This window comes from Mercenaria mercenaria, chromosome 11 (assembly GCF_021730395.1).
Source record: "Mercenaria mercenaria strain notata chromosome 11, MADL_Memer_1, whole genome shotgun sequence".
NCBI classification, from domain to species: domain Eukaryota; kingdom Metazoa; phylum Mollusca; class Bivalvia; order Venerida; family Veneridae; genus Mercenaria; species Mercenaria mercenaria.
The window spans coordinates 15737536-15763951 of NC_069371.1; the positions used below are offsets into that span (position 1 = coordinate 15737536).

General features: G+C 35.0%; 3 protein-coding genes across 4 annotated transcripts; 1 reads left to right on the plus strand and 2 right to left on the minus strand.

Annotated features, from left to right (window-relative positions):
* Positions 1 to 2038: 2038 nt before the first annotated feature.
* LOC123532239 (uncharacterized) lies at positions 2039 to 3818 on the plus strand. The gene is made up of 2 exons (XM_045313629.2): positions 2039 to 2326; positions 2689 to 3818. Exons 1-2 carry the CDS (start codon positions 2309 to 2311, stop codon positions 3457 to 3459), a joined length of 789 nt encoding a protein of 262 aa, XP_045169564.1. The 5' UTR covers positions 2039 to 2308; the 3' UTR covers positions 3460 to 3818.
* A 4322-nt stretch (positions 3819 to 8140) lies between these two features.
* On the minus strand, positions 8141 to 10571 carry LOC123532444 (BTB/POZ domain-containing protein KCTD21-like). Of its 2 annotated transcripts, none has more exons than XM_045313877.2 (2): positions 10419 to 10571; positions 8141 to 9590 (listed from the first exon to the last, which is right to left on the minus strand). In XM_045313877.2, exons 1-2 carry the CDS (start codon positions 10425 to 10427, stop codon positions 8832 to 8834), a joined length of 768 nt encoding a protein of 255 aa, XP_045169812.1. In that variant the 5' UTR covers positions 10428 to 10571; the 3' UTR covers positions 8141 to 8831. The 2 variants fall into 2 exon arrangements, with proteins under 2 accessions (XP_045169812.1, XP_045169814.1); XM_045313879.2 differs by lacking the exon at positions 10419 to 10571 and adding an exon at positions 10048 to 10097.
* Positions 10572 to 13145: 2574 nt separating this feature from the next.
* Positions 13146 to 24410, minus strand: LOC123532794 (GATA zinc finger domain-containing protein 11-like). The gene is made up of 7 exons (XM_053518249.1): positions 24305 to 24410; positions 23365 to 23505; positions 22828 to 22994; positions 21784 to 21883; positions 15416 to 15547; positions 14692 to 14740; positions 13146 to 13375 (listed from the first exon to the last, which is right to left on the minus strand). The coding sequence occupies exons 1-7, from the start codon at positions 24363 to 24365 to the stop codon at positions 13330 to 13332; spliced, it is 696 nt and encodes a 231-aa protein (XP_053374224.1). The 5' UTR covers positions 24366 to 24410; the 3' UTR covers positions 13146 to 13329.
* Between the last annotated feature and the right edge of the window lie 2006 nt (positions 24411 to 26416).

Consider the following 26416-nt stretch of genomic DNA (forward strand, 5'->3'; position numbering starts at 1 on the left):
AATACGTGTTTTGTTTACTTTGTTTAAGAACTTCGCTAAGGATGAAAGCTCTTACCCCTAATGAAATTAAAATCAAATACTATGTTAGAGAAACATAACTTTTCAATCATCATTTTCTTGCACTCACGAGCCATGTTTCCCGCTACAATTCACATTACTCATAACATGGACGTGGGTAATGTCCGTGAGTATAGCTATTTTGATTTCATTTTGTAAACAGATTCAAAGTGCCCGAACCGAAAACAAATTGCATCATTGACATCCCAGCAAGAGAATACCCTCATTGACCAATACAGACGGTGTACAATATACGTACAAGGATGGTTAAAGATAAATATCCTGTCAAATAATATGGGTGTTTTCTTTGTTAATACTAATCCGCTTTGTATTCCTTTTTAAATGTGAATAGAACTGTTCATAACGTCCATGTCAGTTTTAACTACATTTTTCGTGCGCGTAAGTAAGTTAGTTGCCAGAGGGTCATGACATATAAAGATCACACAATCGCTGATCTAGGTAATCAGATGTTTTCAAGGTCGTGACAGAGCTGGTCCAGACTGTAAAGTAAAATAAAACAGTAATGCAAAGCTAATCACAATTATGATGTTTTGTATGACCAACAAACATACAACGAAAATAACTTAAAAGTAACTTATAAGGAGTAATCATCGCACCCCTTATGATATAATTAATATTTTAAACATTTGTACACATTCTTGAAAACACGGCAAGATTTATTATCATTTTGTTATTGCTTTTTTTAGACTAATTTTAGATTAAGCTTTGGTAAATACGCAAACACATTACGCATTATCAATAATATTTAAGGTAAAAGTGTGTTGAAATATCCAAAAACGTCTATACTTTAATACTGGATTACCGTTTTAATTAAAAAAGAAACACGAAATGCTGCAGTTGCGCTATAGTCCACATTTCGCCTGTATGTATATTGAACTAGGCAAGGGTTTATGTTTGTTACTTATGGAAGTTCCAGTTCAGCTATGTCTTGTAAAAGTAAGCTTGTTAACGTTTACATATATGCACATACATGTTTCGTTTTAGATACTTAGCTTGATGACAAAAAATATTTTGATAGTACGGTGGCTGATTTTTGTCATTTCGTTATTTTGCTCTGTTGCCCCGCCGAATGCCATGGCACCCCGGCAAAGTCCCCCCGCCGATTGTCGCCCCTACAAACGTCGTCCAGCCGAACGTCGTCCTTTTGCCTTCCGAAATGACACGAAAGTATGAATCAAATTTATTATAAAAGGTAGTAAGATTTTAAAAGTTATGATATATATTTGTTAGTCCCTAATTAAGTGTTAGCAGAGGAAATTCCTTATTTTTTTCAAGTATAATAACAGCTAATACAGGTACAAGAACCGTCGGACAAACCAATGTCCAATGGTTTCCGAACTCTTACAAACAATAGTAACAAAAGTAAATAACAAAACAAAATATTTCACTAAGTTATACCACATTCAAAAATTAATAGAACGACGTTTTCTCAATTAAAACAAAACGCAAGGATGAATATCTAACAGATATCGCAACGTTTTAAAACCGCAGCTTCTTTAAAGTTCAAACCATAGCAGATGGACACAATTAGCACACGTACACGATCACTTACACAGACAAAGCAAAAACAGGAAGACAAAACAAACAAAGGATGACAATGTTGTTACACCTGCCTTGGAACGGCCAGTTTTTTTTAATTAGATAAAACAATTAAGGTTGCTATAATTTACCTCTTGAAGTTGCCTCCATACCATTAATATAAATAAATCAAAAGTTGTGGTACATTAATTGTATATTCAAATCTTGTTTTCTTATAATATGGAGTTCTTAACTAAAGCGTGTATGCATTCATATACTTTCTTTTTGCAATTAAATCAGCAGTAAAGTTATTTCTGGACCTGTTGATTGTAAGAATACGTATTATGTTTGGAACTAGGCAACGGTTCTTTCTGTAGGATATTTACTGACGAAATATATTACATGTATTACAATTGTGAGAATGCTAAACGAAGTTTGTTTCTAAACGTTCCTGTAAAGTATTCTTTGTTGTTGTTGTGTGAAATACACCAGACATGTCTTATTGATATTAACAGGATAGCTGACATTGTCACGTTTATCTGAATTTAATCAAAATGATAATTGATATACTAGCTTTCCTTTAATTTAATACTTGTATTAGATAAAGATAGTAATTCGTACAAAGATAACAAACGAAGAATGTAAGTTTATTAGCTAGTTTTAACTTACAGTGTGTCCTATACAGTTGTCTTTATTTACATCAAACATAAATATGATGGAAATGTCTGAGGTAAGTTTGTTTGAACTTTACATTAAATTCTAAAGTATAAACGAGTAAGAAAATATTCATTGTTCATAAGTGTTGCATGTATTATCAAATTCATTGTTTCATTTTCTTACGGCTTGTAGTTCATCCGTTAAAATATGTATGTACATGGGTTCAACTTTTCTTATGTTCCAACCTGAAAAAAAGAAAGATTTGATAATGTACTTGATGTTACAGTTCACTGGTAGTCTTTTTAAATTTAAACAGTATTTTACACGTTTAGACATGTCGTTGAAACCTTAAAGGTCAGAGTTTAATAAACAGACAAACTTTAATAAAAAGAATCAGCATTATTACTGAAAATATCTTGAACTATTGCATTTCAGTTCCCAAATATAGTTCAGCTGAACGTTGGTGGACAAACAATGGCAACAAAGTTAAGTACCCTTACAAAAGATCCAAATAGTCTGTTAGCAGCCGTATTCACAGGAAAAGCTACAGTCGAGAAGGACAATGAAGGGAGATATTTCATTGATTGTGAAAGCAATATCTTCGCGCTTATTTTAGAGTTTCTTCGTTTCGGGACGGTACCACAACCCGATAAAGCTGTTGATGTGTATAGGTATGCTAAAATATTTCGACTTCAAGGTCTTATGAAAACGATGGACAAATTTTATCCAGTGCAGTTGGAGGACCGCATGAGCAAGATTTTCGAACAGTTTGAAGGTAAAAGAAGCGTTTACGAAGAGCTGAAGGACAAAGTATTAATTGACATCTGTGACGTAAACTGTTTTGACAATACATTGATACCAATTGTATTTATTCTAAATGATGAAAAAGAGGCCTGTGGGAAAGATCATTCGCTTATGGTTAGCTCCCAGCTTGCTAACATTGGTGAAGTGAAAACATTAAAGGGACTATCAGACAGGTGCATACCGATGCAAACTCTATATATTAACGACGCTAGAGATATTTCAAAATGTCTAGCGTATGAACTGTGTGGACTAGGTTATTGCAAGCAGGGATTTTATTTTGAAGCCCTTACTGCTCAGAGTTGTAGAAATCGTGCCAATTGTGGTTTCTCATGGAAATTAGAATTTGTTTATTTGTCAAGACATTATTATGTAGAGAATATTAAGTGGCTTAAACGACCATAGAATGCAAGAATATTCAAATTTGGTACTGAAAGTGATATGTAGAGAACTATATCGATTTCTTTGTTATGAATGATATACAATGTATTTAAATATTAAAAATCGAAAGGATTTAAGCAAATTTGAAAAAGGTCGTTCTATCAGCAAATAAACATGATAATCACATTTCCTATCCTCGGACAGTTGTTAACAAATGAGAAGAAAACTGACTAAAACTCAGCTTATTTACCTTGTTATTTTGTTTGGTATATGCCATGTCAAAACTAATGAAGTACTTAATATATGTACAGAAATGATATCAAATATACTTCCAGTATCAGTTCAACTTATAAACTATATACATATCTAGGTATGATATCAAATACACTGTCAGTATCATTTTAAAGTGTAAATATCATTTAAGGATGATATACAGGATATGAAGCTGTGCACCAATGTTTTTGTTTGGGACGTTAGTCAGCCAGACAAGAGTTGTTGCCAAAACCATGCATTTAAAGCCTTAAACTTTAATTGTTTCATATATATCTCAAAAGCGTTTAACCAGGATTCATGAAACTTCATAGGAATATTGTCCAGCACGTTGTGAACCTGGGGTTCCTTTCCCGCCCCCTCCTTACAACTTTACCCCATCCTTACCTTTGGTTATATTTGTGATTTACCACCCTTCTTCCCCACACAAATTCCTACAGTTTTTACTCTTTCATTTTTGTTTTAGTTCTCTTGTATCAAAGATTCAGGGTGATTTATTTGTATAGCAGCTGGTTCGGCATCAGGCATCAATTGTCAGCGTTGTAACTGAAAAATCTTCCGAAACTACAAGCCATAACTACATCTTCTGAAACTACTAGCCATAACTACACTAAGCAAGCAGGAGTTCAAGATCAATCATAGCTATCCCCAATGTGTATTTTCCCGGTAAAGAAAACAGTTGACATAGCAGGGGTGTAGTTTGGCAAAATTCAATGTAGCATTCATTTCATAGGGGTGTAGTCCGGTGCATATCCTCTAGGAAAATTTTGAAATTCTGTATCATTGTAGCTGCATAGGTCTTTTAATCCTTTTGTTGCAAAAGTGTTTTTACAGCACACCCTGCATATTTGCACTTCAATTTTTATTGCAGTTTTGGCATTTATATACTTGTCTTTATTTAGCAAAGTAAAGGCACATGTCGACAGTGCCTATAACAAGCTACACCAATGCATAGAATGGCTAAAACCCGAGTTTGTACTCGGAAGAAAAATAAAGATATAAATATCAAGACTATATAGGTAAGATATTAAATGTCTACACTAGCTACCACTTTATTACAAAATTCACATATCTTTAAATATTTCTAAATCGTACCACCGAGGTTCAAGCAACTATCCATTATAAGCCGAGTTGGAAACCAGAATTTGAGTCTGCAGACTTGAGCATTTGGTTGGTTTATTCAAAACTCAGTACAGAAAAATGACTGCCGGTCATGCGGACCTCGGGCAATAAATTTGATTGTTGATCGGTAAGCCATTCAGTAAGTTCATATGATATAAGACAATATGCCCCGTCGACTTAGCTCATTAGCACTGTATGCTGTCACGTGACCTGGTGTACGGCGAGAAAAAATGCAAGATGGCGGACGGGGATATCGGGGAAAGGTAGGCTCCTCGTTTGTTCATTGATTTCTCTGTTAATATTTCCTTTAGGGGAGAACGTTTTGTCGTATAACACAGCACTGACATTTGTCTTTCGTCGGTTCTATTCCATTACCTCCGATAACGGCTTGAATTTCTAGATTTTGCTCGGTTTTTCGAATTTTCCATCCCTTTCTTCCACGATTTCTGCCAAATTATGAAGTACACATAGGCTATGTACATAGACAAAACGTGTGTATCAGCCAGTTCACTGAAAACCGCATATTTCCTAAAAAATATTCGTTTTAAAATTTGCCAAGTGGACGATCAGAAGGCCGAGGTTATACTGTCGGTGTACTGAAGACGACTGCCAAAAGTGTACGGTAAGCAGACAAAAATTCAAAGATTTTGCTACGAAATGATGTACGGAAAGAAGACAAAATCCTGACACTATCACCAGGTGCTTTACCCTAGAACTTAGAAGGATTAATGTGGTCTATTTTTCGACATTAGTGCTGCCAGTTTTCAATGTGTTTCCAAAGATTTCTCCAGTCTCTCTAAACCGTACAGAATTTTAAAGATTATTGAAAAATTAGAATGAACTTGTTTCTGTTTTAGCTCATTTGAATGATGTTTAATATCTGCATATAATCTGTAAGATATATTCTTTCATGCATTTGCTTTTATGCGACCTTAGTTTGTTGGGAAGCAAAGTATGGAGAGATAACAGTATTGTGGTTTACCTGATCATGTGAGCTAACTTGAACAAATGAATATACAAGCTACAATTTTCTTTCGATTTATCACTGTATGTCAAAAACAGATGCCTGCATAGCAATTTTTTTTCAATTTAATAGTGATTCTATCATATTTTAAGTAAATAAGAGTCCAGTCATAAATAGACTTATGATTTGAATCGCGGACTCGGAATATTTCCGTCAATTTTGTAAATAGTTATTCCAGAAACATTGTCATAATTTAATAAAGGCCGAATTTAGAGTAAATAATGGTCAAAATGTTCACAGAAAACATCACTAAAATTTCCAAAACAGCTAAAGGCACAGGTAACATAAACCGTAACACAAAAGTGTTAAAGGTATTGCATGAATAAGGGTTCTGTTTTTGCAGTCAGAGCATACACCTAATAACATTAAAAACAACATAACGCAGGTATATACTCACATTTTCCGTTACATCTTTTATATTAAGTAGCCAAACTTGATGTTTGGAGCTCTTTACTCTTTAGTGACATACCTACTTAATCAATACTTTATACTTTGTATTGTTGTAAGTGTATTTTCTCTATTACGAAATACTCAAAAACATTTTGCATCAAAAGGCGCTAAAAAGCCACTTTTTGATCTCTCTCATGTCTATGTTGATTTTCTTAAGGATGTACGAGCTTTTTTTTATGATATTTGAAAAATGTTTCTTCGAGCATTGAATTTGAACAAAAGTTTTGCCAAGAATTAACGCTAAATAATTAAAATTTGACTAATAATTTACCATTTAACGAAACAGATTCTACTTTTTGTAAAAAAAAACACCCTTATTTTTGGCTGGCAATTGCCTAAAATTAACGTAAGATTTACAATAGGGTAGAGGTAGGTAATTTCAAATATCTACGAAAGTAGATCAGGTTTGGTTTTGATATTTTCCTGACTGATACATATAACAGTGAGCTATGTTTGAAATAAAAGTTTTCAAGATAGCGCTTTATTTTATCTAGAAAATATAGATTAAAGCAAAAATAACAAAATGATATCAAAATTCACCAGTTTTTAACAGTTTTTCTTCATAAATTTCTTAGATACACGGTAACCCCAACCTTTTTTATTTCCGTTTTGAAGCATTTTAATGTGTCATAAAAGCTGCAAAATATTTTGAAAATCTTACCGTCAGAATTTTTCTGTAGATCTAAATACATTTTTCCATTGAAAATAAAGTGGGTGGGGTAATTATGTCAACATGTAAAAATGAAAGAGATGTGTTAGTGACATTTATGCTTATCTAATTCTGACATCACATTGTATTCATATCAACCTGTAAGACATGAAATCCCTATAGCATTAAATGGGATATTACATTTTCTGTCCAATATGCGACTACGAGTAAATATCCGAGCTAATCATGGTCTTAAAGTAATCAATGGTTTATAGCGATGACCTATGCTGCGAATTTTATCCACAAGAAAGTGCTTTTTTGTAATTTTTTACAATTGACTTGTAGTGAGGACACCTCAGAGCACGCATATCGAAAGTGGTTGAACAGGAATAGCATTAAAACGAGAAGGGTTTGGTGGGGAAATCGTAGTACCGGGGGCAGCACTTTCAAATAGGTTTCGAATCATGTGCATGATATTTATACAATATATTGAATAACAAACTTACGCCCTGATTTATAATTTTGTTTACCTTTTCACTTTCACTTTCGAGCTTGTAGCGGGAACAAAATGACGTAGCGCGATCACGTGATTGGGCACACTGCTACACGCGTAACAATTAACACCACCGAGGTGGTTGAAATATTCAAACATTTATGGCGCTGACATATTTTTGAAAAACAGCACGAGACAAATCTTACTTGCTAAATCTGATCTATTTCTGAGTACTTCCGGTTTTAATGACACTGCTTTCAATAGAGTATTTCAGCTTTTTGTAGTGTGGTTTATTGCTAATTTGTTCAAAATTGTGCGTATTGAAGGCAAAATTATGCATAGAACATTGTTTGTACCAACATATGACTTTTTGATTTTGAATATTTCAAGTTCGACATTGTAAACTCGAAGGAAATCGCTATGAAGGGGAAAGGCATTGAAACCATTCACTTACATCGCGGACCCCTTTTTTCTACGGATTTCTCAAAAAAGGCTACTTGGTTAAGAACCCATTATTCCGCTAAATATCACGGCTAAAAGTTTCTCTGACTGTTTCATTAATTCTATAGATAGATAGTTATAAGTAGGAATGCAGTGCTTAAAACAAATATACTAAAATAAGAATCCCTAGGTGCAAATGTTTTTATCCATTTTCAACATATGATTCCTCCAAAGCTATTTTTAAAACAAAGACTGGTTCTAGTTATTATTTTTATTCTTTGTTATTTGCAGCATTACATAAGATCTATACAGTGAATTGACTTCAAAGTTTGAATACTGCTAAATGCTAATGAGAGTGCTGAGCATAATAATCATAACACTAGCTCAATTAATTTCTAATCATGCCTCGTTGTTATTTTCCTTGTTCGCCCATTATGTCAGTTATTATGAAGATAATCTAACCATATATATACATGAAATTAAAGAACGATCAGAAGAAGTGTGGCGCACAATTACAATAACAAATACATCGGACGAGTACAAGAAGCTGTTCAAATCCCGGTTGGGACTTGCGGTCGCTGTTACTTAAAACAGGACAACGCTTTCCGCATTATAATTCTTCATGTACACAGGCATAAAGCTCCTCTATAAGTAGCTTACAAGAAAATTAAGCTTTTCCGTTGAAATAAAACGAAAATGTCCTGCTTTAACAAAAGTTAGGGTTAATTTTCATTATGACTGGATACGGTTGCACTCTGGTAGACTAGTTCAGTACCAGACACCCACTTTGGGCACATATTTACATGTATTCACAATGACAACCGCATTAAAATGACAAGAACTTTCAACGAAGGTATTATATAATATCACAAATATTTACACATAAATGTCAAACATTATATTTCTTTATGATGCAAGTGTGTGCCAAATATTAAATGTATAGTGAATCATGGTTTTCGCCAACCTGATTTGTCGATGTCTAAAATATTATTGTTTCCAAGCAGCACGTATTCAATTCTCCCAACAAATCTGCTACAGCGTTTGCATCGAAGAATTTCCTCACAATCTAAATAGTATGTATACGTCGCAAATCCAAGTTCACGCAAGTCAAATGCCAGGCATTTAGACCAGCCAGTGTAGGTTTTACTTGTGACCGAAACTGATACTTTGGTTTCCGCACTAGCCTTTGAGGCACCGGCTTTTGGGTTGCCATAAATAAAAGGCTGACATGGGATTACACCCTGAGGACAGTTAACATCCAATGGTAGTTTAATTGAAATACTAATAAGAATATTCTCATTACCGTAGAAGGCTTCAATTTCTTTTATGGTTTTCTTTTTTAATTCTTCGTACAAATGAAAATCATGATTCAAGTGTGCTTCATACGAACGTTTTCTTAGAACACTTCTAACAGCAGGAAATACTTCCAGTTCCTTAATCAAGCCATTTATTCCAAAATATTCTGCATAACCATACACGTTTAACGCCTGCTCATTGGCTGGAATTGTACCGAAACGTAAATATTCTAAAATATGCTTAAAGAGAAAGCCATCACAGTCGATGAAAAAGCGGCCATCATTGTCTCTGGAAACAACGTGACGTCCGCTAAACATGGCTGCAAGCATGCTGTCTTCATCCTTGACCAAAGTGCTATGATGGGTTGTTACAACCGTCCCTCCAACATTCAGTTCGATTATATCTGGAAACTGAAAAAAAGTGCGCTTTTTCTCTTAGGAGTCAAAGTAGATACATAGTACCAGTATATTTAACAGAGTAATGAATTAGCTAGTTGTGATTTAGGATTTAGCGATAGTAAACTTGAAAGAACCCTCGGGCAGACACGTTTGGAAATATCAAAATCAATTGGAAAATGTTATTTAAATGTGCAGAAATAGTTCAAATAATTAACAGCAAATTTTACTTTGAGAATAACGCGGTAGTTATTTTTCTATAATATATATTAAAGTCTTAAACACGATTTTTTTTACATAAATATACCTTACAAATCAATACATTGCTCTCAGACTGTTTTTATATTGTTTATTCTTTATTTTGTATATATAATTGCTGTAGCCTTTTCGAAAACATATAATAAAACCTGAGTGTTTCTCTATTTTGTTTCATGACATTTTAGTTGCAATTTATGAAAAGAAGTAAAGTTACTGTCAATCCGGATAATTATACACTGTACATTTCCTAATTTAACTACGGTTGTGTCATATACACTCATTCGATATAAACAGGAAGTTTTATGTCGATTTCAAATTAGATCAAGGATATGTTTTATACATCAGGAAGGAAAACGATTAAGCAATGGTTACTAATTTAACTCGTTCTTTTTAAATATATTGAAAGCAGAGATACATGGACATGTATTAACTTTTAAACCTAAATCAATAAATCGGTCCAATCATTGATATGCATTCTTTCGGTTTACCAGACAAGCGATCAATATGGATATAAAGTATGAATCATAGACATATACATTTATATAAAAAATCTCATGTCACAAATACATTAAACTTGATACTCACATCATTCATATTTCCGCATTAAGAGTGAAACTTCTGTTTACTATTCAGTGTATTGCGTATAAATCTGTATCACGTGCGCCGGACATCCCTGTTAAACTGTTATTACTTCAAATGATATCGAGTGCATGATATTAGGCTTGGATTACTTTTATCATTTATGTAAATCAACGTCTGATATTTAAGTGAACATGCAGCTAGCCCAAATTAGAAGTTTAGCATCAACATTCATCCGATGTGTTTAAAACCTACTTATAAAACCCAAACTTCACGATTTTGAACTATAAACCCAAACGATAGATGTTTATTTTAGCAGACGCATATATTATGTATAGAGATTTTCTTTATGTACGCGTACACATACAGACAAACAGACATTCCGACAGACATACAGACATAAATATGATATACATGTATAAATTACGAAATAAGCACCTAACGTAAAATCTGCTGCACAATGACAGTGCTATTCTAAACACTGAACATTTTAGGTAAGTGCTCTTTGTTATATGATTAAACTTGTTATATACGGTAGGGTGCTGGCCAAGACTAAGCTGGTCCGACCCGGGAAGCCGTGAGAATTGCTCCAATGGTGTCATTGGACTCAGTGAAGGTAGTGTTTGGGTTTTCAGGACTGTCTTGACTGCTCTGACAAGTTCATATTTTGAGATTACCTAAATTTGACCTTGAACCCTAGCCGACCGGGTTCGAACCTGACGTGGCCTCTTTTCTCTAGGTACTGGCTTGCCCTTTGCAACAAGGTATCATTTATTAAAATCGGACATCAGGTTATGAAGATATGGCTCTTCAGACAAGGACCACCCCTCATTTTAATATATGAAGAAGTATGCATATTTTCACGAAAAATGATACATTTTGAGACGGTCCTCCGACGAAACCGTCGGCGGTAAAATTATACAAGTTACATATCCATTTAGACAATGTTTTAATTTAATTTATAAAGGTTATTTCATTAAAATATCTTGTGTTTGTAACATTCTACAATTATTTGAAGTTAATGAAAATCATGGACATTTTACGTACGGAAAAGTACGGAAATACAGCTTTTTATCTTACCCTTTCACCGGTAGACGGGCGACATGCGATACGACATTATGAAAATGTCGCTTTGTATTGTCGAGTGTCACTTCGCGTGTCGTATATCGTTTGGAATTGTCGCGCGTCGACCCTCACCAAAACCCGCGACACGCGACATACTATACGACATTTGGAAAATGTCGCTTCGCATTGTCGAGCGTCGTTTGTGATTATCGCATGTCGTTTGATAATGTCGCCATCGCGTTTGCAGGGTCGACACACGACAACGCGAAGTGACATCGCGACATTACGAAGTGACATAGCGACAATGCGACACGACGCTCGACAATGCGAAGTGACATCGCGATATATCGTGCTTTTGAAAGGCGACATTTTAAAGTGGATATCACGACATTGTCGTTTGGGATTGTCGCCGTCGTTTGCGATTGTCGGGTGTCACTTTGTAATGTCGCTATGTCACTTTGCGTTGTCGTGTGTCGACCCCACAAACGCGACGGCGACATTATAAATGGCCCCAACAGGATTCCGTACTTATCAGATTATCAACTGCACGTTGTATATACGTATAAAGGTGACATTATAGCTGATATCAGCTGCAAAGTGTTTAGTATCCATACTTTTCTTCTTGATATAGTAAAAATGCTTTAGAGGGTAGTGTACTTCAAACGTGAATGAAAAAATTGCTTGAAGAGACAGAGACAAACAAACATTAGATTTTAGCATCTTAAACATTTACTTCAACAAAGTAGAATGAATTGCTGCAGTTCAATAAATTTGAACCAACCCCAATGACAAGGTATACAACATCCTTAACGAAGCATGATAACAATTACATAAATAGATAAATCCCGACCAAAATCAAGACTATATCAGTTTTCACATAAACGGTCGGTCCAGGTTGAAAATTAAGTCATACGTTACAGGCTTTATCAGACAAAACTTTATTTTGTTTCACTTTGTCATATTACTGTATTGTTACTCTGTCTCTAAACCAAAGAAGAACTTTTTTTCGGTTGCATTGTGATTAAAGCTAGGCCTTTGAAATATAAGCCGAACGAACTCTGGCGGAAAATAAAAAAGTTTAGAACCTCAAAAGGACAAATCAATCTCCACTGAAATTGTAGATAACCAGAAGAGACTTATCCGCAATGAGAACACGTTGGATATATTTTCACGAGCTTGTACGATCATGAGGGCCACTGCGATTTTGATGAGACTCATTACAATAGATCAAAAATAAATAAACAGTTGCTTTAATATACAGGATCTGTTGTATGCACAGTAAACAGCTGAACGATAACATCACGATTAAAGAAATATCAAAGATACTTACTCATGCAAATTCGGGCTCAGTCTGCGGTATAGACAGGATTCGGTATGATGTACTTATTATGTGTACGCCATTTACAGCGGTAGTTCAAAACATTTACAACACGTGTTCGATATAAACATAATCCCATATGTATGTAGAAAATCGATCATATGTCCTATACTTAAAGACCCTAACTTGGATGGAAAGGATACCGTTTAACTATAGAGGGATTATCTTAATATCATATATAAGAGAGTTGTTTAGTTCTATCTTAAACATGTATTTGACTGCATACCTGGAAAACAACGGATCTTTAATAGACGAACAAAATGGACCGTTTGTAGATAACCAGAAGAGACTTGTCCGCAATCATCACTCACGTTTATTTGAAGACTCGTATTGAAAACCATGAACAAGATATTTATAAAATGAACAATTTGATAAAATCATCGAGCTACTGGACAATTCATGCTAGCAGAGCATATCGCTTGTCCGCTTTGACACGTGCACTTATGACAACCATCTCCCTGCATGACATCACCATCATGGTAAAATTTCCCAAACCACTCGCATGTATAAGGTACCATTGCTGTAGATAATTAAACAAAGTCTTATTTTAACATCATATATGTATCATAACTCCTGTTTAAACATATTTTATTGCCAATATATACATATATATAATAAACAGAAAACTTCGTCACTTGTACATATAGTAGACAAAAAGGGTCGACCCACAAGTTCTTGCAACATTAGTAACGGGTCTTCCCTAATGCAAATATTTACATATTTAATTTACAACAATGACAACTAATTAAATACATGTGTGGTAATTGATAAGCTTACAACATTACAGCTACAAAAGGAAAGAAAAAGAAAAAGAGTTGAAATATGTATAACGTCCAAGTACTTTTTTTTTTTTTTTTTTTTTTTTTTTGTTATTGTTGGGTTTAACGTCGCACCGACACAATACAGGTCATATGGCAACTTTCCAGCTTTCATGGTGGAGGAAGACCCAAGGTGCCCCTCCGTGCATTATTTCATCACGAGCGGGCATCTGAGTAGAACCACCGACCTTCCGTAAGCCAGCTGGATGGCTTCCTCACATGAAGAATTCAAAGCCCCGAGTGAGGCTCGAACCCACATCGATGAGGGACAAATGATAAACAAACACATTTGTGACTAGTGGCAATGCATAGATAGATGTAAGAGTAAAAAAGATGCAATTAAATTGCATTAACATAACTCTTTTACATAAGGCCTACATTAATCAAGGCCCCACATCAGAATGACAAATTTGACCACGACCTTTGAAATGCATTGTATTCGCACATATGCTTAGAAGCGTGGTTTGTCAATTACGATGAAGTATCAAACGAAGAAGTCAGAAAATTGTGTGTTATTATGCATAAATATATTTTCTGACGTCACAAATATTACGTTATAGCGGCAAACGGCGCACTACAAATGTGCACATTGCAGAGCCGGAGCGGTCTTCTGCGCATGTCCGGAAGTGATTATCAATTGGAGCGCACGACAAAAATACGCAAATTATTGCGTGTCCGCACGCATTTAGTGTATAATATACTGACTTAAGGTTAGGGTAAGTATTACTCTGTTAACAAAATATATACATTTAAGATACTTTTCATTCAAATTGCTTAAATCCGGTATAAACCGGAGTCTGTGATTTATACAGGCGCTCCAGGACTGAATTGTGTCACAACCGAAAAGAAACATGGTCAATTCATGCTAGCAGAGCATGATATAATTCCTTTGAATCTGAACTTCCAATAATGGTTTTATTCACCAAGAAATCACAAAATGAGATGCATTATTTCTTAAACAAAGTCTTTCAGAAATCATTTTAAAGGATTTTGTTTGGTACTACAATTTCTTTCTTACTTGTTGTTGTCGTTGTTGTGCACGTAGGTGCAGTCGTATGCTGGGGTAGCTGAAAATATTAAGATAGAAACATAAATCCTAGCAATTTAGATAATACAACATTTCAATACTTCTTGAATTTTACTATGCAACCGGATACATTAACATTAAGATGATTATTAACGGTAGTAAGGTAGAGAATAGATACCTTAGACATAAATATTAACGGTAGTAAGGTAGAGAATAGATACCTTAGACATAAATATTAACGATTGATAGGCATGACATTATGAATCTTGATAACTTGGAAGTCAAATATCTCAAATTCAGCGACAGTTGCTTCTTTTGGCGAATATAGTTTACAGTTACTAGATGGAATATACATAGTTACTTAGGCACAACATTGAGTCAGTATTTGAATTAAGGAATCGGGGGTACTCTCTACGTGTGCCAGTTTCTTGCTTAGCCCAGCTCAAAAGCATGACGGTTGAGTTCACGTCCTTAGATTGTAGAGTTTACTCCCTGGGCGAAACGTACGCTTTCCGTGACGATCTGCTACGAAACCGAGTATCTGATTTTTTTAGTTTGTCTTCGCCCTCTGATCAAAGTAGAGGAAAGGCGAACATAGTAGTTCTGGTACAGATCCAAAGCACACTGGTTCAGTTAACTGCCAGCTGTAAAAAAACCTGAAATACAGTTGCAGGGAGCCAATTATAAAAAAATGAAAAACACAAAGATCACTTACTTGGTTTGCACGCCGCCGCGTCCGTACATTCTATAGTGTTCAAGCCACATACACACTTGTTGCACCCGTCAGTGTGGTAAAAAGAATCCCCAAAATTGTAAGTCGTTCCTGAGTACTTACACTTGTGATAATCTGAAAAATATGACAATAAAGTTCAGTCTGTGTCGACCTACGAGGTTCAGATACGGATACCGTAACAGTTTTTTTCTATCAAAGTAAATCTAGCCTCAGACAATATTAAAATGCTTGCACGTACCCAAAGAGATGCCATAAAGGGTCATGACATTTATGTCATATTTCCAGATATATGCAGTCTTTCAGAAACGTTCTAAAATTAGACATACAAATTTACAAAATTAATTAAGGTAACGGACTCGGCAATTTCCGTGTGATTACGCCTTCTCGTTCGGAAATTCCGCATTCTTCGGACGTAAATGCAGCTCAACGCGCACCTGTCCTCCGTGTGGAGCGGGGAATGCTGAAATGGCATAAGAACACAGAATTTGCCGTTGTAATAACAGGTCCTCATAATTTCTGTGAAAGGTGTTATAAATAGGTTCAAAATTGCTCTTAATATAAAGCCTGAGCCGAAATATTGATAGTATTCTTCAGAGGAAATAGCTTGATGGAAAATTCAGTGAGGCAGAAAACCCAATGTCATACCCCAACTTGCGTCAACTCAATAAGTTCAATATCGACAAATATTTAAAATAGAGTACCATAAGGTGCTATCTGTTGAAAGGGGCCCAATAAGGCATACTGCTTTCTATGTAAATACATCTAGGGGTACACATTATAAACAATTTAGAACAAAAACTTACAGAGTAACAGATCGGCCAATGGCGCAATGAATACTAACAAAAAGAAGTAAAGTGTAGTTTTGATAGATCTAGCATTTTGATTTATTGAAACATTGTTGTTTGTTTAGGAGTTTGAGAAGTTAGATTGTATATTATAGTATTTTCAGGTGAAGATTTTCTAACACATACCCTTTTCAAAAAGAAAAACTACTTGTAAAAACACAACATAACTCGAAACTGATCATTGGCCTAAATGACGGACAAGATCAATCGGTGTATCAATCAATATACCGTTAGAAATATCCGAGAGTGACTTTACACCAGAAACAGGAAGAGGTAGATCTTTGGATGCTTACACAGAGGAAGTAAAGAATGCGGTCATTACTGGAATACATGACAAATGCAACTCAAAGCTATCCAATTCAAAAAAGAAGGCAAATAAAACACCCCATAACGACAAATGCGTATAGTTATTAGACCGGTGGAAAATGGTTCAGGCATCGTAATCGTAAAGAACTATGATTCTTATACTGAAACTGAAGGAGGAGCACAACGTTAAGCGGAAAATTGAATTTAAAAAGATAACCGGCAAGATGTGCAGAGAGACGGTCTTATTTCCCCAAAAAATAAAAGATGATTTAATAGCGAAGTATCCAGTCACTGGAAAATTGAAAGAGAAACCGATATTCACAAACATGAGAATCAATACAGAACGATCGTAAGTGGAATTGACACAGCAACAGAATTCATGGCGGAAGTAGTGGAGAAAGGACTAAATGAAAATGTTGAAAATAGCCCCAGCTATGTAAAAGATACCACAAATTTCTTAAACAAATTAAGGCTGGTTCCCTATCTATCCCAGAAGGACTGACTTTGTTTTGTTTTCACTCATTCAGATTATACCCATCTATACCCAGCGTAGGCGGATTTGCAGCATGTGAAGAAGCCCTACAATGTACAACTTACCAAAAGGTCAAAATAAAAACGGTTATGAAAATAATAATTACATTATTGACAAACAATGTCTTTGAATTAAAAAATATCAGTATGTCAAAAAGGAGGAAGTGGCGATAGGGCCAAAATTAGGTCGCATTTTTGCATGTTACATATTAAGCAAGTGGGACGATAAGCTGATGAAGAAAAGTACTGATGTTTTATAAGCGTTATATTGATGGCGGATCTAAAGTCTGGCACCATGGGCTAGAAGAGCTGTTAAAGTTTAGATATTTTGCAAATCCAATACACCCTAACATCAGGTAGATTTAAGGTGGCATACAAGTGAGCTAGTTTCTTGATACGATCGTCAAGATTGAAAAAAAGATCTTACAACCGACTTCTATTCAAACCAACGGATAAACGCCTATATGTGAACTGGAAATCGGACCACCCTCATAATGTAAAAAGGCAATTATGTACAGATTTAGAGTGACGCTAAAAGGAATACTAGTATGCATGAAGGAAGCAAATTATGTCAAGCACAGGCAAGAACTTAATAGTCAACTGAGCAGGAGAGATTACAGTGGGAAATTTGTTGAGAAACAACTACATAGAGTCGACAACCTGGGCATGACAGAATTTTTAACACTACGGAGACACAGGAAGAAGAAATTGAAGAGTGTGCATATAGTACTGACACAAGGTTGTACGTAAACACATGGACACCTTGTACAAATAAGAAAGAATGAAAAACGTATTCATTGACACCCCAATAGTGGCATACCGCAGGAACACAAACATCGCAGACCTGTTGGTACATGGAAAGACAATCAGGGGTATGAGAAGACATTAAGCGGGCAGTATGAAACACATACGTAAAAGAAAATTTGTGAAAAGTGATATTGTGGGCAGAGTGAAGCACAACAACGACAAGGCCGTAGCAGCGCGAGCAGAGTGGATGCAATTTTGTCAGGCGTGGAACCTGATACGTGGGATAGATTGTATTAAGCGAAAAAATGTGTATGTTGGTTAAATGTTAAGATCACTTAAAATGGGTAACGAGAACATGAAGTGGACAAACCGGTCGCAAGGCATTTGAATATGCCTGATCACAACTTGGACTTGATGTCGGTGTATCAATTTTAGAACACATGAAAGAGAGCAGTAATTATTACCGACAAATCGAGAATTGGAGAGGTTCGGCGAATTGCAGACAGACACCAAATAGACTGAACATGGAAGCCGGTATTCTATGGAGAGATCAAACAGTCAAGGGATTAAATAACACTGAATTTGCCAAAGTGAGAACTGGTTTAAAGCACATTTTTATTAGTTACAATTATCGTATTTCGATACATCTTTGACCTCAACGCAGTATTACTCGCGTTATAATTTTTATTAAAAGTTTTGGAATTACTTTCCTTTATCCTAAAACGTTTCTTATCTTTTAGAATTCTTAGTTTGTTACATCTCATAGCCTGTACGAAAAAAGGAACAATGGAAAATGACCAAAAATACAGTTGAAATTTACAGGTGTAAAACATGCAGTTCTCAAAAAATACAGCTGTAAAAAAGTACAGTTGAAAGTTACAGCTGTAAAATGTTCATGTCTCAAAATTACAGCTGTAACTTTTTTGGAGGGAAACATGAGTACTGTCAGCCATCTTTAATTAAATTTGGCGGGATATAACTGAAGTTCACAAAGAAACCACATTTTCTAAAATATTGGAATTTTTACCATTATTGAGTAAGTGCAACTGTATTATTATTTAATGTAGTTATAAAAGGACATATATATATACATGCATTAACTATTGACACTATATTTGAAGCTGATAAGTTTAAGTGATTTAATTACAAAATTGTCATATGTTTTCATGAGAAAGAAAGAAAACAAGATTTGAGGGCACATTATCTACTTTGACTATCCTACTCTTGAATTTTGCAAATGCTACACTGTAAACATATTTCATTACTGTTTTTATTTACTTACAAGATCATTTATTTTGCCATTTTTTGTAGTAATTGCTACCTTTTCTAGAAAATTACAATTCATCCTAAAACTTTTTGCACCCCTGCTTTCGTCCCTTAAAATAATGTCTTCTTTTTCAACACCTGTAATATTTCTACAGCTGTAACTTTGAGGCATTTTACAGCTGTAACTATTTCATTTTTACAGCTGTAACTTTTTCATTTTACAGCTGTAAGATTTTTTTACAGCTCTATCTCATTTGCATAATTCGAACTGTTTTACAGTCGTTTGACAGCTGTAAAATCAATGTGTTAATGAAATCTACAGGTGTAAATTTGAAATAATCATGACTGTAATTTTGAACAAAAATTCAGGCCTTTTACAGCTGTAAAATTTCATACAGGAATACTAACCGGCTTCAATTCTTTCTTTTAAAATAACTTCTTGATGGTTAAGAGTAAATTTTGACACTATTTTTGTTTGCTTTTGCCTATTTTCATATATATATTTAAAAATTTCGTTCCGAAACGACTCAGAACAGATTAACTACATAAAATAAACAAAATGACGTCGTCTCATATAATATCAATATATCATTTTTAGCACGAGGCCAAAGCAGAAAGCCCTGAGGAGTATTCTCCCTTGTATTACTGAACTTCCAATGTGAAAACGAGTTTCGAAATAAAACATTTGTAGTACATAAACTTATATCAACTAAAATACTTGTTTTATTACAATACACATTTACCCTTATAACGTCTATACAAATTTGTTCTTTAGTCGGAATAACATTGAAAATAATTTAAACGCGAAGATCCAAATAATACTAATGTTACAAAATACATCACGCACCGATTTGACATTTTATAGTCAATATGGTTTGGTGCTCCATCGTAATATGCAAGTTTAAAAATTAGTATGAAACAAAAGGCACTGCTACTGTGTAACATAGATATACATTAAACTTGAGACGTGATTTTGCTTTCCATACTTGCGTGCACAGATCTTATCAGGCAGGTGACATACTTCAGAAGAGGGACGTCACCTTAAAAAGTTCATTCCAGGACATTTTTAGTTTTGCTCACTGTTAAGAACAAATTCATATCATTTGGATTATACAGTATTTTTTGATATATTACAGTTGTTATAAATTTACAAATATAAACATAGAGGATTGAGCAGGAAGCTATAAGCGTTTTAATAAACTTTCTCCCTTATAAATGATATTTCATATCATTTGTTTAATATAATAATTAACAAGAGCTCTCCGTAAGACAGCCAAGCTCGACTATTCGAAATATTGTCACAGAAGCAGGAAATTATTACCCAAAATGTTAAATATCAAAAGAGTTTTAAGTTCGAAAGGGGACATAATTTGACCAAAATACATATCAGAGTTCAACTAGTTTTATAACCCCGAAGAAACATGTTAAGTTTCAATTCAATATCTGCATTAGTTTTGGTGAGAGTAACTTGCATGTAAAACTTTAACCAGAAAGTCCAAAAGGGGGCATAATTTGCTCAAAATACATGTTAAGAGTTATGGAACTTGACCCAGTGAGGATGGTTATTGACCTAGAAAAAGAATAAATAAGTTTCAAAGCTATATGCCTTTTGGTAATAGCTGTATGTACTTGCACGCAAAACTTTAACCAGGATTTTCTAAGTCCAAAAGGGGGCATAATTTGCCCAAAATACATGTCAGAGTTATGGGACTTGGTGCTATCAACTAGTTTTATAACCCCGAAGACACATGTGAAGTTTCAATTTAATATCTGTAGTAGTTTTGGAGATAGTTACTTGCATGTAAAACTTTAACCAGAATTTTCTAAGTCCAAAAGGGGGCATAATTTGCCCAAAATACATGTCAGAGTTATGGGACTTGACCCAGTGAGGTAGGTAATTGATCTAGAAAAAGAAAAAATAAGTTTCAAATCTATATGCCTTTTAGTAATAGCTGTATGTACTTGCACGCAAAACTTTAACCAGAATTTTCAAAGTCCAAAAGGGGGCATAATTTGGCCAAAATGAAGGTCAGAGTTATGGGACTTGGTGCTATCAACTAGTTTTATAACCCCAAAGACACATGTGAAATTTCAATTCAATATCTGCATCTGCATTAGTTTTGGAGATAGTAACTTGCATGTAAAACTTTAACCAGAATTTTCTAAGTCCAAAAGGGGGCATAATTTGCTCAAAATACATGTTAGAGTTATGGAACTTGACCCAGTGAGGTTGATAATTGACCTAGAAAAAAATAAATAAGTTTCAAAGCTATATGCCTTTAAATGATAGCTGTATGTACTTGCATGCAAAAACTTAACCAAGGTGTGACGCCGATGCCGACGCCGACGCCAGGGTGAGTAGAATAGTTAGACTATTCTTCGAATAGTCGAGCTAAAATGAATGTGTATGTAATAAAGAGACCATTAGCGTCGCATCGAAAATTATTTACTTGTTCTTTTGCAAAATGTAACAGCTGTTAAAAACTAGATTAATATTCACGCTGATTACTGTTTCAAAAAATAACTGGCTATACAGGCTTCGAAAATGCGCAGTTTGCTTGTAGTTTTCATGAAGCGAATATTACACTGAAACCTTAGAGACCCAATTAGCCAATGACATAAACTTTCAAGAACTGATGAAAAATCAATCAATACCTTTTTGTACTGGCTGGTGACCAAGGCACGTCAGTGAACTACAAGCCATTCCCGTCTGTGTACAAGAACATTTGGTACACCCGTCTGTACTAATGTATCCCTGTGGTAAAAAAAATGCAAGATAAATATCCAACAGAGGAAGCCAAACTCTAAACCAAAGCGTCCCATAACCGCAACTCAAAGCTCGTGTACAAACGACTAACAAACACAACTTAGCAAACACACGAGGAAAACGTGCAGTGGAGCACTGCCGTGCAACGGTCAGTGACAAATACACCACTGGCGAGCATAAACCGGTTTATGGTGCACCTAACCCAACTCTTACCCCACCATACATAAGTCACTGGGCAGTGTAAGTAAAACTAATCCCCGCCAAGCGAATCCCTTCATAACATAATTCCGCTTAAGCCGGTGCTAGGGGGGCGTAAGGGGTATTGTACTTTTCGTTACCTCTCATGAACAGACTCAGTTAAACCGAGGCTGCTATTATTTTGTTTGGGTGCGTTCTATGCTTTCAAATGATCTTCTTATAGATTTTATCAAGTAATGTAAAACACAAAAATGCTAATGTAAATTTATATAAAAAGAACAAAAACACTTATACTCAAAATCTTTGTAGAAAACAGAGCAATAAGGGAAACAGCCTTAATAGTCCGACGAAACAGGCCAGAGGATAGATATTAAAATAACTCAGTACAGGTTCTGTTGACAATATATTAGCAAAAACTGTGATCTGGCATAAATTCTCACTAATCATGCATTCTTTGTCTTAAAAAAGACAAACTGAAATACTTGGTACATTTCTGGAGTACCTATGTTGTTGTTAAAGACCTGCCAGTATCATTATATCCCGGATATTACTAATGGACTGATTCAGATATAGATACAGTACTTATCGTTCAGTTTTCTTCTGTCTTCCATCAAGTTGAATAGTAAACAAAGAGGTATAAGACAACTGTTGCGTTATGTGACAGTCATATACAAATGTAATACTGTTGAAAAAACGGAGTCATAAGACTCTTGTTGAAGTTGAAAAAAGGTTACCTGGGCATGTCTGTAAACCACACCATTTACATTGCATGTCACAGTGCTCGCAGCGGTGATAACATTTGATGTTACAACAGTGTTGTAATTTATGTTAACGTTGTTGTTGTTGTTATTGTTGATGTTGTTGTTATTATTATTATTAGTGCTGATAAATCGCTTCCCAACTGCAGGAGGAAAACAATACAATTAGCATTACTGTCATGTTGATGAAAGTGTTCCCTGACTTTATATAAATTTGATGTAATTGCTGAATTGTATATCAAGCAATTTCTTTTCTAAACGCAAATTTTATTGGTATTTGTTTACTTGGAATTGTAAATACAGTGTTTTTAAAAATGGATTCTAATACAACTTTTATTAAACAAAGGAGACTGAAAGTGTGACATTTTATGCGATCAAATAACGTGTTTGTATGGCATTGTCATAGTAAAACGAACGTCATAGAGGTGCATTTAAATTAATACGCACAGAACGTTTTTTTTTGTATTCTTGTATTACTTCTTTATATACATGTAATTAAAAACAGTAAAATACCCTCAGGCTGTAGGCACAAACACTTCGTGCATGTAACGAAGGAGTAGTGACACGTGCAGTTGTTGCATCCGTCCTTTGCGGGAAATTCGTCACCCGGTCGATAGATTGTATTGTTATAGTAACAGGTACCGTCGGGTAGACCTTTCTCAAAATTAAAAACGTGCGGTTATTCAGAATGATCCAGGCAGTAATGCCTCTTGAAAGATGACTTAATTAACTAATGCACTTAAACCGGATAATAGATTTTGTATTAATGTGACATTGATTGTTTGACATTGATTGTTAATGAACAAAGCTTCTTTGCCTATTTAATGAAGATCTATCATTTATAATATAATTTCAGCCTGCATCGTCATGGTTAACTTATTCATTGTTGGACAATTTACAAGAAAGTTTGTGAAAGCCTACTCTATTCAGTTTGGTACAGCACGTATTTCGTATCAACTGTGTTAGATATTGAAAGGTATTTCTCACACTCCGCATCACTCCACACTCAGCTACTACCAGTATAAAATTTATACTTCCTGATGACACTTAAAACAAAAATGGTAATCTCCAGCCGAGCAGAAGAAGTGTTTCAAATCTTTAAACTCCGTATTAAAAAAGAAAAACAATTGGAAAAGCACACGAAATGGTTTTAATTAAAACCTTGACAAGAAGGCTTTGAAATAACTCTTAAGCTAAGTGGGTGGCTATTGTTCTATTCTTTATTCCTGTAGGGTGCGCCAGCGTAGCTTTGCATAAATGTAACCAGTGAAATATGGGTTTGTCACACACACTGCACTATCAGACATAGAAAGAAACCATTATACTAGGTTTAGCATGGTTTTAAAACTAGATCGTGATGACGTTTTGGACTTAACGTGCTGTTTGTGTACTTTCAATCATAGAAAACAAACTGTTACTTAAAAATTGTACATGATAACGTTATTGCACTTACCGTGCACCTTATAAACTGTCAGATACAGGAAAGGAAGAAATAGAAACACTAACACGGCCATTTTCCTTCTATATACTGAAATACCGAATGAGAGACAGCAGGTGCTTGCTAGAGATAGCAAACGAAAGGTCAAAGTAAGTCAGTCACAGATCCTCGCCTTTAAATCTAAGAGCATTTAAGGTATCAAGTCCATAAGTTAACTACACGATCAAATGACACATAAAATTATTAGCTTAAACCTTTTAGTTGCATATTTTGAAGTCAGCAGAAAAATAATTTACATATACATTCAAATGTGTCTATAAAGTTCATCCTTGGGAAATGACAAAGGGTCATTTTTATATACAGATGATCTCTAAATACGTATAAAGTTACACCATTTTTTTTATCAAAATAATGAAAATAGTGGTATCTGTAAGCTGGTTTTACAGTAGTGACCTTTATTCGGAAGTTGTCTTCACTATGGAGTATACTATTACACTGTCTAGATTTCTCTCAAATGGTCATGACTTCATCAAAAAAGCCATTTGTTATTATGCTAAAAGAAACAGCGTTTTGACTGCATATGATATGATACAACTTACGTTCTGCCTACCCATAGAAAAAGTATTTCAAAAGCTAAAGGTCTATAGTCCTTACATTCATTTCCATTTGCCTTACTGATATATCTAGTATTTGGTGTATTATATGTACTAACACATAAACTAACTGTACAATATGCATAGCATTTCGATGTTTGGATTTTTTTGTTTTGTTTTTGGTAAAGGTTTAGGTTAAGCGCCGTTTCTCAACAATATTTTTAGTTAAGTAACGGCGGGCAGTTAACCTCAACAGTGGTCCTGGATTCTGTACCAGTTCTTACCTGTTCTCCGCAAGTAACTGTCAACTTATACACATGATTCAGTGGTGAGGATAAACGTGTTCCTGGCACAATATCTTTTACTTAAATCCTCATGGAGAACAAGCGCCTCGCCCGGGTATCGAACTCCGTAGATGCTCGCTGTCCCTAAGCTAAGCACGCGGGTTTCATCACAGCTACACCACAGTTGAAAGTATCATTGAAAAAATACAAGTATCATCACAGCACACTCTTAAATTCTTTAATCTTAAAGTCATACTTGGTATATGTTTTGAAGTTTTTAGCTGACGGATTTTTTCGTCTGCGTCCATTAGACCTGTAAGGCGCCACCCTGTCATGACTGATTCTTTTTTCACATTTCTGTGACTTTAATCAATCATCAGATATTTACTAGTAGTAAGAAGTATTCACAATACGTTCACTGACCAAATATCGCATTTTCGAGAGATTTACGGTATAATACTTAACAATATAATTTCAAATAAATCGTATTTTCTTTAGCCCTCTAACAGTGAAAGAAATTGATTTCATAATCAGTATGTCTTATAATTACAGCAGAAACACATTACATAAAAATTGCCGACGGTTAAGTTTATTTCCGAAAATCTTTGTGAATTTCCGTATATCTCCGACAGTCTCATCTCGGACAGCGCTAAATTTAAAAATTAGCGGTCTCGCGAGAGCGCTAATTCACGTCCACGCATTAATTAGATATTTCACCAAAAATTGCGTTTGCGCTAAATTTTTGCCGCACCAATAAATGTACGCATACAGTATTCTGTTCTGGCATATAAGCATAAAAGAAACGTTGAATGTCATGATCCTTGCTCCCCATTCAATTTCTTGAGACTCTTTCAAAACAATCTCATAACAAGAAAGAGGGCATCCGTGGCCGAGTGGTTAAGGTCGCTGACTTAAAATCATAGCTCCTCACCGATTTAGGTTCGAGCCTCACTCGGGGTGTTGAAATCTTCATGTGAGGAAGCCATGGCAACTGGCTTACGGAATGTCGGTGGTTCTACCCAGGTACCTGCGCGTAATGAAATAATGGACGGAGGGCCACCTGCGGTCTTCCTCCACCATCAAAGCTGGAAAGTCGCCATATGACCTATAATTGTGTCGGTGCGACGTTAGACCCAACAGAACAAAAACAAAATCTAGCAAGAAAAGTCAAATGATGAATTTGCCGATGTTTGTTGTTTGAAAGAAATGTGTAAATAAGGATACAGAATCACAGTTAACTAAAACTTCAC